General features: G+C 43.6%; 1 protein-coding gene and 1 non-coding gene across 2 annotated transcripts; both read right to left on the minus strand.

The window, feature by feature from the left end:
- Window positions 1–1,312: 1,312 nt before the first annotated feature.
- BYT42DRAFT_482594 (uncharacterized protein) lies at window positions 1,313–1,829 on the minus strand (the record flags this gene model as incomplete). Its single annotated transcript, XM_051563704.1, has 2 exons — window positions 1,313–1,510; window positions 1,587–1,829. Coding segments are annotated over 2 exons (441 nt in total), but the record flags the coding sequence as incomplete, so codon positions are not given.
- An 8,563-nt stretch (window positions 1,830–10,392) lies between these two features.
- On the minus strand, window positions 10,393–10,474 carry BYT42DRAFT_t50. The gene has a single exon. It is a non-coding gene; the product is annotated as a tRNA-Ser (tRNA).
- Between the last annotated feature and the right edge of the window lie 4,269 nt (window positions 10,475–14,743).

Consider the following 14,743-nt stretch of genomic DNA (forward strand, 5'->3'; position numbering starts at 1 on the left):
CTGCTCAGAAAATCGAGGACCGTACATATCTTCAGCGGCTGTCTTTTCAGTCCACGGCCTTGCGGGCATGGCTCTGAAGGTATCTGATCCGAAATTCGTTGGTGTCATTGTAGAGCTCTCTGCATCTGCATGGCGACTGACAGCTATACGAAGCGGCATAGCAGGAGACGGCAAGACCGAAGGGGTGCTTATCATCGAAGATGTATCAGTATACACCGGGGTAGGAATGATGCTAGGTGAACGATCGGCAAACTGAACTCGGGTGTCGCTATCGTTTAGAGAATCATCGTTGGGGGACGGACCATTGGAGTTGATTTGGCCACCATAGCTGGGCGACGGGAAATGAAGACCTTGGACCCCAAGGGTGTCATGCGAAGTATGGTCGTTGTTCATCTATTCAGTAATAGGAAGAACGGAAAGGGGAAGAACTAGAAATCCAGGATCAAACTCTTGGCTTCGCCAAAAAAAGAAGTCTAAATAAGCGGACTTTCTGCGGTTGCCTGGAAGTTTAAACTCGGGAACAAAGCACTGCTTTTTGTTTTTTTTGCAAGAACTCTTCCCACAGTGGTGCGCTTTCCATATTCATTCAAATCCGGCTGCGACTTGATGCCTTTTCTTTACTATGCATTTTCAAGATATATAAACGTAAGACGCCGGTCTTGGAAAACTGGTGATTTGGGAAGTTTTCTAAGCCCGACAGGATCGACCCTTTTATAGAAAGACTCTGGTGATCAAGCTGAACCTTTCAAGAGCTGTCGCCAAGGTCTGACGGAAATTATCTTTTTTGCACATGTAAACAAGTAAACGAGTGGTTCAGGGGGCTTATTTTGCAGGGCCTTTCTGATGTAGCAGAATCCAGAAAAAAAAGTGACTCCTCAAAAGAGTCTAACTCTCTAACAAAAACGCCGTGTATTTATTTAGAACTCTGTCCGCGCCATTGGTCAGAAATATGGCTCCCTTGCAGGATTTCGTAGTTCTAACCATCCAGACGGAAATACATCCGAAACACAGATTGTACGCACTGTCAGCTGCAACATGAAAGAAAGAAATGCAACTGTATATTTTATTGGGGTATGATATGCGTTATATTACAGTATAGGCGATGCAGGTAAAAAAAAATTACAAGTTACACAAAGGGCTATGCAAATGGGCATATGGATGTATAAAATGATGGCTGTTATCGTCTATTTGAGAAAGGCGAACCTTCTTTTGCGTGGTGATCCAAAGACGTTCTATTTCTAAAACCGGAATCATCGGCCATATCTCGCAAATAATAATCGGTCGACCTACAGTTTGGCAAGCCATCTTCCGTAGCAAATAGTTTTCGTGTCATAAAGTCGATGGGTCGATTCGGTGGCGGCCATGTGTACATGAGACACAACAAAAACCGTAATACGTAATCGAAAACGAGCATCGCGTTGAAGTAAGTCCATGAATTCGCGGCAAAAAACCATATGTATAGCACTCCGTAGATGCTGTACCATATAAATTGAATAATCATGTACCACGCCTAAGTAGGGAAATTCGACCGAAAATATTTCTTAGTATTAGCTTCAGCCACGGATGAATTACTAAAGAACACTTACACCCAAGGCGGTTGTTCTCGATTGACCTTCATTAATTCGGTTGGCGCGCCAGTGAATGAGGGATGAGAATGTGTACGTAAACGTGGATCCGTCGCAAATGATAGCGAAACACACACCCGTGATAAAAACAGGTCTGCGCGGAAAAGGTTCGTGATGGACGCTCAGCAAGATGATTTGCACGATTAGGCAGATACACGAACCGACCAAAAAGATCATTCCGATGATAACTAAAAAATGCTTCCATTCAATACCGCCGATACGAAGTTTTCGTCCGACGTCGAGATTCATCCAAAAGTGCAAAGCAAGCATCAATAACGTGCAGATCAAGTAAGCGAGAGAATTTGCGAAATCGTTGGTTTCACCCACAAAGTTGAGCGTGTTGATGATACTGCCGGGCAAGTTTAACAAGCAAAATATGAAAATACAATAACGAATTCTTTTCGGGTGAAGAATACATTGATACAATATCAGCACGGATGCCAACAAGCAAAAGACATTGCTGACGATAAAACCTATGGCAACTTGCTGCATATCTGTCTATTGGGTATTGAATGTCAGCAATCCAATGTCATAAGGTATCAATGAAATAGAACAAAGAAAGAGTGCGTAAAATGTGTTCCAGTCAAAAGAAGCTGAATGAATAAATCTGAAAAAAAGAGCGCCCAATACCATAGAAAGGTGGTGTGAAATCATGGTTACGCAAGCATAATTGCGGGGAACTGCAGCTGTTCTCGGAGAAAGGATGCAAGGAAGCACAGTCCCCTGCAAATCAAAAAAAATCCAGGTGCACCAAGAATTTCATATGCTTTTTGGAAACGGAGACATCTTCTATTTTGTTTGCCGGTGTCAGCGATCCCGCATAAAATAACACCCAGGTTGGACAACAATGGTTAATCCGAATGCATCGAATGTAACACAGGTGCCGTTTATTCAGCTTTGAAGTCACAGAAATTTAAAGTCAAATGACAAAAAGAATGGAGAAACAACAGGATAGATAAGGACAAAGATTGGAAAAACAATAACTAGTCAAATTATGCAGTTACGGAAAAATGAAAAAATAGTTAGTCAGGAATGTAGTATGGTAAAGTATGAATTTAGTTAACTTAACCGTAAATCTCAGACAGGTATTGGTTGCCCGGACAACGCAGCCAAGTGGACAGGTCGGACTACGCGGCACCATTGGAGATCACGCGTCTGAGACGTCGACCGTGGGTTGGTTGGTAGGTTATTATATCAAATCATTAGTATCGACGGTCTTGAGCTCACCTTTGCTTCGTAACAAAAAGATAATCTTGGAGATAAGGAAAGACTTCGGAAGGTCAGTGAAGGATTTCGGGAAAAGGGAAGAATTTTGACAGACGCGATGAGTGCCTATTTTAGGGCTTCCATGATAGACCGCCATTGAACTGGTTTACGCTGGGGGAAAACGGAGTCATCATTGAAGGCACAACAGCAATACAATATAACCTTGGAGATTAGGATAAAGACAGTGACACAAGGTTATAAAGCCACATTTCTTCTATACTGTTTATTCCTCATTGATAAACAAGTGTACGCAGATCCTTTTTTTTTTTACGTCTTTTCTTTTGTCAAGGATCGTGTCTGATAAGTTAGAATCTTGTTTGTATCTATATGTGAAGATCTTAGGGTAGTTTACCGATCCCCAAACTGCACTCGAAAAGAAGTAGTGCCCTTACCATCATGTCGGCAAGCCTGTATCCCTTTTGATGTATGCACCAATGCATAGGATACTGCTGAATTCTCGCATCTGTTCTTCGATTATCAGTACAGTTTTTTGTATGAGATCCTATCAATCTTCCTTTATTTTGCAGTAAGCTTGTTTTTGCTTATACAACTATTTCGAGGATGATACGTTCGAAAGTGTTCTGCAAGCCTTTGCCAGGCATTGCAAAGGCTGGTCGATCAGACAGTCGATGATCCAAATCCTGGTACTTAATATGAAAGTGGAATGCACAGCCGCTGGTCGCAAAGGCCTTCCTGGAGCAGGTCGCTTGGATGTTTCGTAAAGTACAGCATTCAAGAGAGAAGAACGAGGCGTCCCTATGGGGGCGGTATATTCAGGGATTCCCCGGTAGGAGTTGATCTAGGTTTGACGGATGGTTTACCACTTCAAAGTGGTTCTGTAAGTAAATCACACCAGGTACGATTGTTCAGTACAATGTACTATAGCATTTATTGTGGTTTAGTAAAGTTGATGAAATGAGAAGTCAATACCGTGGTACAGCCGCAGGTTAAACGTTTGATCGACCATATGTCAGTGGCACTGATTCCATTGGACAATTTCGAGCAATTCATCCATTACTGACTATCTTATCTTGAAATAAAGACTGAATATAGTTAAAAAAAATTGTCAGTTACGCCGGTTCTTCTTTTGCGCCGATTAGATTTGCTATACCAAAGTTTAGCAAATACGGAAGACAGCGCATTGGCTCGTCCGCAGATCGATGTCTGGAAGAACCTTCGAGAAGGTATGAAGGACCAATGGATGAACGAGGCATACCAAAGGTATTGCCTGGAAAACGGAAGAAATATAGCGTTCAGCATTAAAGTGGTCCGTAATACTTCTTGATTGGTTATGTTTCGGAATAATAGAAAACCGTGCAGGAAGTTGACGAGAACCTTCCTGAAGATTGTAGACATAAAAATGATCTTGATAGAAAATATAAATATGACCAGGTTATGGTAGAAATAAAGAGAATCAACAAAAACTACAGATTTAAACTGAACTCTAAAGGAGTACTCAAATCTGACAAAATGAATGCTAAAAAAACATAGCATCATACTGTCAGTTACGCCGGTTCTTCTTTTGCGCCGATTAGATTTGCTATACCAAAGTTTAGCAAATACGGAAGACAGCGCATTGGCTCGTCCGCAGATCGATGTCTGGAGGAACCTTCGAGAAGGTATGAAGGACCAATGGATGAACGAGGCATACCAAAGGTATTGCCTGGAAAACGGAAGAAATATAGACCGAATCCGTTTAGCATTAAAGTGGTCCGTAATACTTCTTGATTGGTTATGTTTCGGAATAATAGAAAACCGTGCAGGAAGTTGACGAGAACCTTCCTGAAGATTGTAGACATAAAAATGATCTTGATAGAAAATATAAATATGACCATGTTATGGTAGAAATAAAGAATGAACAAAAAAACTACAGATTTAAACTGAACTCTAAAGGAGTACTCAAATCTGACAACTGGTAGCGGCTGAAAAGAAACCCGACCTGAGCCCAATTACTATTACGACGAAACCGGAACTATGGACGCACAAATGAAGACTCTCACCGAAGCTTTGGCTTACCTTCTGGAACGCGAGAAGAAGAAGGAAGAAAACGCCGGAAAGCAGACCCAAGGTGCAGAAGTCAAGGTTCCTCTGCCTGCGAAGTTCCGAGGTGTCAAGGACCCCGTCGTTGTGGAAAACTGGATCGATGATGTCGACCAATACTTCACCTTTACAAAAATGCCGGAGGAACAGCGGTTCAACTTTGCTGTTATGCTCCTCGAAGACAAGGCGAAGATGTGGTGGCGACGTCACAAGCAGACTAGTGGTGACGATACGATCGATAACTGGGAAGATTTATGCGATGCCATTCGGCACTACTTTGTCCCAACTGGTGTGTACCGACAAGTCCGTGGAAAGTTGCACAACCTACGACAAACTGGTTCCGTGCAACGTTATGCCGAAGAATTCCAGGACTTGAGAGCGATCGCTGGTGATGTCTCGGAAGCGGAAGCTTTGGACCGCTTCACTCGTGGTTTACGTATTCCGATCCAGGAATATGTGTACACTTATAGACCGGAGACTCTGGATCGTGCCATCGAGTTGGCTATGGACTACGAAGATGCTCGCCGTGGTAATTTCCGTCCCGTATTCCGTCCCCAGCAAGCTCAACGTCGGTTCAATGGACCCGAACCGATGGATCTGGACTTGCATGAATTGGATCGTCCCAGGAGACAACGACGTCCCAACGGCAAAAAGCACCCCAAGACCCCGAAGTGCTATGCCTGTGACCAGGAAGGTCACCTCGTGAAGGATTGCCCAGTGGTTAAAGCGGCCAAAGCTGCTTTAAAAGTCAACGCGCAATAGGTCAAGAGGGGGCCGTATTGCGCAAAGAAGATGTAACCACCCCTCTACCGGAACTAGGTCCTGGAAGCAAGGATCAGGGTGCTGGGAAGAAGCAGGGCGGTGGTGTCAAGAAATCGAAAGCTTCTTCCCCTTTCAAGTGGTACCAGGACAAGGAAACTCACGACCGTTGGCAAAAGGAACGCGACCATTTGGAAGAATTACAGCATTTGGCCAACGAAGGACGTGGTGCAATTGGTTTGCCCACATATAAAGGTTATATCGCCGGAGAATCTATGCAAGTTATTATCGACTCGGGAGCCTCAGCGAACTATGTATCCAAACGTCTGGCAAAAGGTTTGCCGCAACGCAAGTTGAAATGCGCTCTGCCAGTTAAGTCTGCTGGTAACAAGACGATCATGGTGGATACGGTGGTCAAGGTGCCTTTCTCCTTTGGACAAGTCGAGAAAGAAGATCACATCGAGGCATTGGTGATTCCCAGTCGATTCGATCTCATTTTGGGCATGGATTGGCTTGAAACGGTTAACCCGTCCGTAGACTGGAAGACGAAAACATGGCGGATCCAGACGGCAAAGGGCGAGATGGTGCTCTCCCCTAACGAACGAACGGACGATGACGAACTGAATTTTGTGTGTTGCCCGAGGCAAGTGGTCAAGTCGATCAAGCAGCGAGAAGAAGTAGCCCTGTTGTTGGTCAACAGCGAGAACGACATCAAGGTGGTGTCCGATATATCGAAGAAAGCTGCTAAGTGGATCGAGGGATACGAAGACCTATTCTCAGACGAGTTACCTGGTTTGCCTCCAGAACGCGACGTACAGCATGTGATCATCGTCGGCGACGCAACACCCGTATCGAAGAACCCCTTCAAGATGAGTCCGCGTGAACTAGATGAACTTCAGCGACAGATCAAGGCGTTATTGGACAAAGGCTTGATCGAACCCAGCAAGTCACCGTGGGGTGCTCCAGTATTGTTCGTACGAAAGAAGGATGGTAGCATGCGTATGTGTGTTGACTATCGAGCTTTGAACAAACTGACGGTTCGAAACACTTCTCCATTGCCACGAATTGACGAATGTTTGGATCGCTTGGCTGGCGCACGTATTTTCTCTTCTTTGGATCTCAAAAGCGGATATCATCAAGTACGATTACGTGACGAGGATCGACCGAAAACTGCGTTTAACACTCGATATGGACAGTATCAGTTCAAGGTGTTACCTTTTGGTTTGACGAACGCTCCACCAACGTTTCAAGCAATGATGAATCGAATTCTCGGAGAATATATCGATCGATTCGTGTTGGTTTATCTCGACGATATTCTGGTGTACAGCCGTAACGAGGAAGAACACAAGAAGCACTTGCACATGGTGTTGGAAAAATTGCGTGAACACAAGCTGTTTCTGAACCCGGACAAATGCGAATTTGGTGTCGACGAATTGGTTTTCGTTGGATTTCGAGTGACTAAGAACGGTATCCTGCCGGATAACAAGAAGATTGCGAAGCTGCAAACTTGGCCCACTCCCACCAATGTCCAGGAGGTGCGACAGTTCCTTGGATTGGCAAGTTATTACCGCCGATTTATCAAGGATTACGCCCACATCGCCGCACCATTGACCGACCTCACGCAAGGTGCTGGACCGAAACGCCGAAAGATCGTTTGGCCGCCGAAATGTCAAGCTGCTTTCGAAGAATTGAAGACACGGTTAGCCTCTGCTCCTGTGTTGGTTGCTCCTCGACTCGATCGTCCGTACAAGGTGTATACAGACGCTTCAGATTTCGCTTGTGGTGCTGTACTGGTTCAAGATGACGACGATGGTTTGGAACATCCGATCGCCTATGAGAGCAAGAAGTTTAGCAAGACTGAGCAAAATTATCCTGCTCAAGAAAGGGAATTATTTGCTATCCTTCATGCTTTGCGCACGTGGCGATGTTTTTTGGACGGTACCAAGTATGTGGTATACACGGATCATTTGCCACTTCGGTACCTACGTTCGCAGAAAACTCCGACCCCTAGGCTGGTACGCTGGATTAACGAGCTGGAACTGTACGATCCCGATATTCAGTATCGACCAGGCAAACAACAAGTAGTACCGGATGCACTCTCTCGGATCGTTCAAGACCCTGACGATGACCATGATGAGAAGCCCGTAGTGCCCGAATACTTATACTTAATGGACACGGTGATGCCTGTGGTGCATGATACAGATTGGCCTCTTTATTACATGTACGCCGAAGAAGCCATTCCTGAGTCCGTACGAGAACAGCTGAAGGAAAATCGCGATACGTTTATGATCAAGGACGACGTAATCTACCACCGAAACGATGAACACTGGACCCGATTTGTTCCTTACGTTGAACGTGCCGACCTGCTTGCTCGTTATCACCATTCCGTTGGACATGCCGGATTGTCAACCATGTTACACGTATTACAACCCCGTGTATGGTGGCCCCAGATGAAGAAGGAAATCGAAGAATGGTTACAGCAGTGTCAAGAGTGTCAACTAGCCGGTAAACCTCAAAGATCTGTTCGCAAAGCGCCGATGCATCCTCTTAACGTCCCGGAACCGTTTGGACGATGGCATCTGGATTTCATTGGTCAATTACCTACGACTCGTAAAGGCAATCGTTGGATCATTGTTGCCGTGGATTATTTGACGAATTGGCCAATTGCTCGAGCTGTCCCAGTGGCGTCTGCAGCAGCGGTAGCAGACTTTTTGTACGAAGAAATCGTCATGCGCTTTGGTTGCCCCAAGGAGATTCTCTCGGATCGTGGTGCTGCCTTTATGTCCCAAATCTTGCAGCGATACACGAAACGAATCAAGGCAACGCATCGATTTACGTCGGCTTATCATCCTCGAACGAACGGAAAAGTCGAACGCTTGAATGGAACCCTGAAGTCGATGCTCATCAAGTACTTGCGTGGACGAATTCATGAATGGGATCAACACTTGGACGCAGCCGTATGGGCCTTACGTGTTCGTAAACACGCTACTACTGGACATAGCCCATTCTACTTGGTGTACGGTCGAGAACCTGTGCTCCCTGGTGACCCATTACGACCTTATCTAGCTGAACCTGATGTTCCTGTGGACCCGAACAGACCTTCTGAAGAGCTGGACAAGCTAGAATCAGCCCGTCAAGACGCCGAAACACAACTGAAGTCGCAAGCCGAACGTGACAAAGTTCGATGGGATGCTACGGTTAAGCCCATTACGTTCGAAATTGGTGACTTAGTCTTGTTGCGTGTGGAACAGAAAGTTGGATTGGAATTTTCATGGGAAGGACCTTATCGTGTACGACGCAAGAACGACGACAACGATGTTTATTTATTGGAAAGTCTCGATGGTGTGGTTCGACCTGATTGGATACATGTCGATCGCCTGAAGCAAGCAAACACAGTCGAACAGTTACTCGAAACGCGACCCTGGTTCGATGTGCGAACGTCCCGTTCCCAATGGCCTGCTGGTGCATTACGCGATTTGCCGCCATCTAACGACTTTCACGAAAAGGTTGACGCCATCGTGAACGAGCCCAACACTCACGATGCGCAAGAAATCGTTGCTCCCGAAAACCCCATGGTTGAAGATGCCGTCGAAACACCTGCCCTGCCAAATGACTCCAAAAATTCTATGGTTGACGAAGTTATCGATTCACCCGACGCAACAATCGATCAAGAGGATACAATCTGTGATGAAGATCTCGACGACACTGATATATCGACAGACCCGATGTCCCCAATGTCTCAGTCGATTGACCCTAACGAACATGACCGCTCGGATTATGAACCCGCTTTGGACTTCATGAACGATCCCGACATCACTGACGACGTGGTTTCCACCGAACTTGAAGATGTCCCCGCTATGTACGAAGCTGACACCGTTGAACCCACGGCAGTTAACGAAGTTCCACTGCAGACGACAGAACCGATCAAAGAAATGACTCCCTACGATACCGAGATGGCACCCTCATTGGATGAACCGTTGGAACAAGATCCTACGCTGGACGAACCCATCGATGCCCCTATGGATCTTTCTACCGTGCCACCTCCTGACCAGTATCACCTTTCTGACTCGGATGCCTCTTTCGATAACGAAGCCCGAGGACGGACTTCAGGCAAGAGGGGGGGTATTGTCAGTTACGCCGGTTCTTCTTTTGCGCCGATTAGATTTGCTATACCAAAGTTTAGCAAATACGGAAGACAGCGCATTGGCTCGTCCGCAGATCGATGTCTGGAGGAACCTTCGAGAAGGTATGAAGGACCAATGGATGAACGAGGCATACCAAAGGTATTGCCTGGAAAACGGAAGAAATATAGACCGAATCCGTTTAGCATTAAAGTGGTCCGTAATACTTCTTGATTGGTTATGTTTCGGAATAATAGAAAACCGTGCAGGAAGTTGACGAGAACCTTCCTGAAGATTGTAGACATAAAAATGATCTTGATAGAAAATATAAATATGACCATGTTATGGTAGAAATAAAGAATGAACAAAAAAACTACAGATTTAAACTGAACTCTAAAGGAGTACTCAAATCTGACAATACTTACGTTCGGATCTGATATACCGACTGATACCAGAGTGGATAATTCAAGAGGATTGAGGATAGGAAGATATAGAAGCTCAACCATTTTCGGACGGTATCCGCTCCAGCCACACCAATTTTGATTGGCTAAAAAATGAGCGAGGAGCCAAAGCAAAAATATCGTCACCAACAGGATTTGAACCTGTGCGGGCAGAGCCCATGTGATTTCTAGTCACACTCCTTAACCACTCGGACATAGTGACTTACTTGTTTTTTAATTTTGAAGAACATATAAGTAAGTTGATAATAAGTAAGAATGACGTAATTTAATGTTTTTTATCCAATCATTTTGCGGTAAATTTAACGTTGAACAGGCTCTGATTGGACAATTTTATTTGTGTTTTGTGAGTGATTAACAAGCCGTACACCTGCTGTGCAATGGATGCCGCCTGCCACCAGAGAACCGCCCTCTTACATTGAGTGACTTTCATCAGACAAAAAGCCTAATGCATACACGGCATAATCTGGGCGTGAACTCTTAACGGACTTTGGTATATTAATGACAACCTTATAGCATACAGTGCAACAAGAGTTATTTCTGAACACGCGCAGGGCAGCACTGGTTCCCCCCCTCAGTTCCATTCCGCCCAGGCTATGATAGATCTAGAAAGATGTGTGGGTATATTGGGTATTTAAAAAAAAGAGTTAGGAAGCTCTTTGATTGATTCAAATTTCGTCAAGATATTTTACCTTTGTTAATTGAGTTTTCAATAGCCATTGATCGCTTGACATGACTTGCATTATATGATATTGAAAAAATTTTGAATTAGTATACATTCATTATATCTCATAGCAAAAGAAAAGAAATTGGACTTGCCTTTGAACCAAATGGTGTACCGGAAAAAAAAACGATGAATACGGACTACAGGTAAGCTTCTTCTTCGATGCGGACAATAAAATTGCTTCCAGGGACAGTTAAGCAATGGATCAGCGGTGTTAACTTGAGCAGGCAAGAAATATTGACGTGGCCAGAAGTGACGGTAATTTCGAGCTGGATTCCAGATATTAAGAGTTTCCCAAATGAAAAGAAAAGAAAAACATAAAAAGTACATGATAATAAAAAAAACAATGGTCGCGTCAGTAAAAACCTCCTAAAAAACCCTGTGGGAAAAAAAGAGGATAAGACTGCGAAAAGAATATGTACATGAAATATAAAATACAAAATACAATAATCGGGAAGACATCTCGAATACCATATCATGAGAAGCAATTCAAAGGAGAGGAACATGAAGAGGACGTGTAAGCGTTTTCCGATGAAAAAGGGAGTCCCACCATCGCGATGGACTTTGACGTCATCCAGTTTCGCCAGATGGATGGATGGCTGGCGAGAAAAAGTCAAGTAGTAGTATCCAGAACTTGTCAGGCGAAAAGAAAACGGAGAAAACCGGAAGCTAAAAGGAGGATGGAAAAAAAAGAGAGGTAAGTCTGTTATTGCCGGAGCAAAATCGATGGTAGACCACTCGACACTTACCTTTGAGGATGGTAGTCGATTTAACCAAGTTAGATACACAGGATAAGAATGGTCTGGATGATGGATGCGGATGGATCTTGATACAATGATAGTGAGGGTTTATCAAGCAAACAGAAAGAGAGAGAGAAAAGCAAAAGAAAAAAGATAAGATTGAAGACAAAAATATATGATTCTCCATAGATGAAACAATAGTCACCCCACTGATGCATGAATTCATAGATCGAAGCACGTCTGCTTATGTATTATTCGATTCATTGAAAATTGAAAGGGGATGAAAGGACATATATAGTATAACTGACAAAAAAAAACGAATTGAATGATGCTACAGAAGAACGCCAGTCGAATCATCAACCCACTTTTCTTCAAAAAAGAGCTCTACTCACAGTTTTATTCGAAAGACGACGATACTCTGTTTAACCATAACTGGCGCAAACGGCATCTTGCTGCTGATTGTTTCGCCTATTATCGTGAAAGTGGGCAGCGAGGCATGGTTGAAATATAAAAAGAAAGGTTTAACAGGTCCTGATGACTTAATGTAGATCATGTGATTTACAAAATCGCTAATTTCCCAAAGATTTTAATTATGTAGACTAGTAGCACCTGTTGATCTTAAAGATCACAAAGTTATGCTCTTTCGGTCTGTAGTTTGTTGTTAATCTGAGGCTAGTGGGAATAGTAGCTGATTAAAGATGCGTTTGGAATGGGATGCTCCATTTGCAATATCCAGAGCTCCGCACTCGAATTTGTGTATCCAAAGGTCTCGCTTGATGGTACTCTAATCTTTTGTCAATAAGCGGTTGATTTTTCGGTAAGATTTAGTTGATGTGCGCATAAATCTTTGCGTATTCAATGGACAACAGAGTAGTACAGTCTCCTTTTCTTTTTTCCCGGGGGTCTTGCCCCCCCTGACCTACCGCCACATAGTGATCATTTTCTTCATCCACGACAGAGGAACAACAATATGTACACAAAGTTAGGAACAGAAATAGTCAGGCATCGTATAATATTAAATGGAGAGACAAAAATAGATAACAGAAAAAATCGTACTTGGGGAAACATAGCATAAGGATAAAATCAAAAGGAACATAAGGACGAAAAGCATACAGTAAAACATAAAGGTGAAGAATAACTTGAAAAATCATAGCAAAGGATGAAATCAAAGGAGCATAAGACAAAATACATACAGTAAAATATAAAGGAATAATAAAAACAACAACATAAGGGTAAAGACGCCACCAGGACCATCTAACAAAGAACAATCGGGCTGATTCGTTGCTTCCATGCGTGACACTCTGGAGAATTGCGTGGTATACGGCATGTTGATAACGGTTTAGGTACTCGTGTGTTTGGGGAACATTGGCAGCGTCTGCGATGAGATCGAATTGTTCTCTTACCAGTCTGGGCTGACGGCGAAGTGTGCTTCTGCCAATTTCTTGGCGATCAGGAAGAACAAAGCGATCGTAACTCAGCAGTGAACTCGATTGGCGGTTCAGATGCTCTTCAATGTCCAGCAAAGCGCGATCGTACACGATTTGGGGCGGCTCAATTTTGATGATCATTGTCTTGATTTTGATTGCTCCAAAAAGGTTAAATAGTCTTCTGCCAAATGCTGGCGGAACTGCATCCAAAGCGCAAACGGGTCAGGAGCCTGACATATTCTGTCATTGCCGGCATGATACATTGCTGCTGGCGCACGATCGTGGTCCTTGTAAACATACTTGTACAGGTATTTGACGCTTTCCAGAGAAGTACAGATTTCGACGTTAATGTGAGCGTTATATCTTGCACAGAGATATCGATTGTGGGGAACAACCCATCTATGTCCAACTGGACATGGTTCTTGACCACAAAATCACCATTGTTGCGACGACGGTATAACGGGTAACCACTGTGATCTTCGATAGTAGCTTCATTGAAGGAGCGCGGGTAACGCTTTTTACATGAGCCGTTTTCCATGCAGGGAGACCTCGGATGCGTTGTTCCACACGGACCGTGCACCATACATATGCTGACGGTGTCGTAGAGATCAGGAAATCTCTCTCTGTCCTGAAGTTCGGCACACACGATACGATCATAGTCATCAAGTGTTCTCGGCTTATCCTCCGGAGTAACACCAAAAGCAAATGAAGATGCAGTAAGCCTCGCTTCTAAAACTCCGCCGTGTGTACATGGGTAACGACTCTTCCCAAACATGGTTCTTCTTTAGATCTTCCATCAGAGCTTTACGCTTCATGTTATAAATTCGAGCGCAAAGGTCGGGCCGATCAACAGCTGTCTGGTTTCGTTTCAACCAATCATATATTTTTTTTTTCAAAAATTACCCAATCAAAGCCGACAAATGTAGCAAAAACCCAATGTGGCTGCCTTGTGACTGAAAATTAGCGCGCATAACTCCCAAACATTTTAATAAGGTTGAGATTAAAATTGGTATCAAGAAAAGCCAAAGTATACGGAAAAGAATACCAAAACAAATCGAAAACATCTTTTACTTCACTGTCATTGAGCAGCTGGCATAGTTTTTAAGGTGCATAATTAAACTTGCCAATGAATCTCACTTTGGTATTTGTTTATAACCTCAATTTCCTCTTGATTTGCCTTTCTTGTTTTTTGTTCGCAACCTCTTTTGTCTCTTATTGCCTCATTCTGCTTTTGTTCCATAGTGTCCTGTTTCGTTTCTGTATTTGTTTCTGAGCTAATTTCATTTCTGTCTTTGCATAGTAAGAGAACCTAACACCAGCACACCACCCGTTTCCTCTCTGCTCTATTTATCTGGCAGTTGCAAAAAAAAATTAAAAAAAAAATAAAAAAAAATAAATAAAAAACGATCTGCAGGTGAGAACACCGAGATTCAGAATAAATCGAAAAAGAACTGAGGTAAAACAGGGAATACATAAGTATCTCGGTAAGAAACTGATGAAGGGACACGAAGGTATTATATTGGGAAATTTGAATTTATTTTGTCATCATCCTGCAAACCTGCTGTTTGTTTGGCGGAGTGTAG

This window comes from Radiomyces spectabilis (assembly GCF_025331425.1).
Source record: "Radiomyces spectabilis strain NRRL 2753 chromosome Unknown BYT42scaffold_3, whole genome shotgun sequence".
Lineage (NCBI taxonomy): Eukaryota > Fungi > Mucoromycota > Mucoromycetes > Mucorales > Radiomycetaceae > Radiomyces > Radiomyces spectabilis.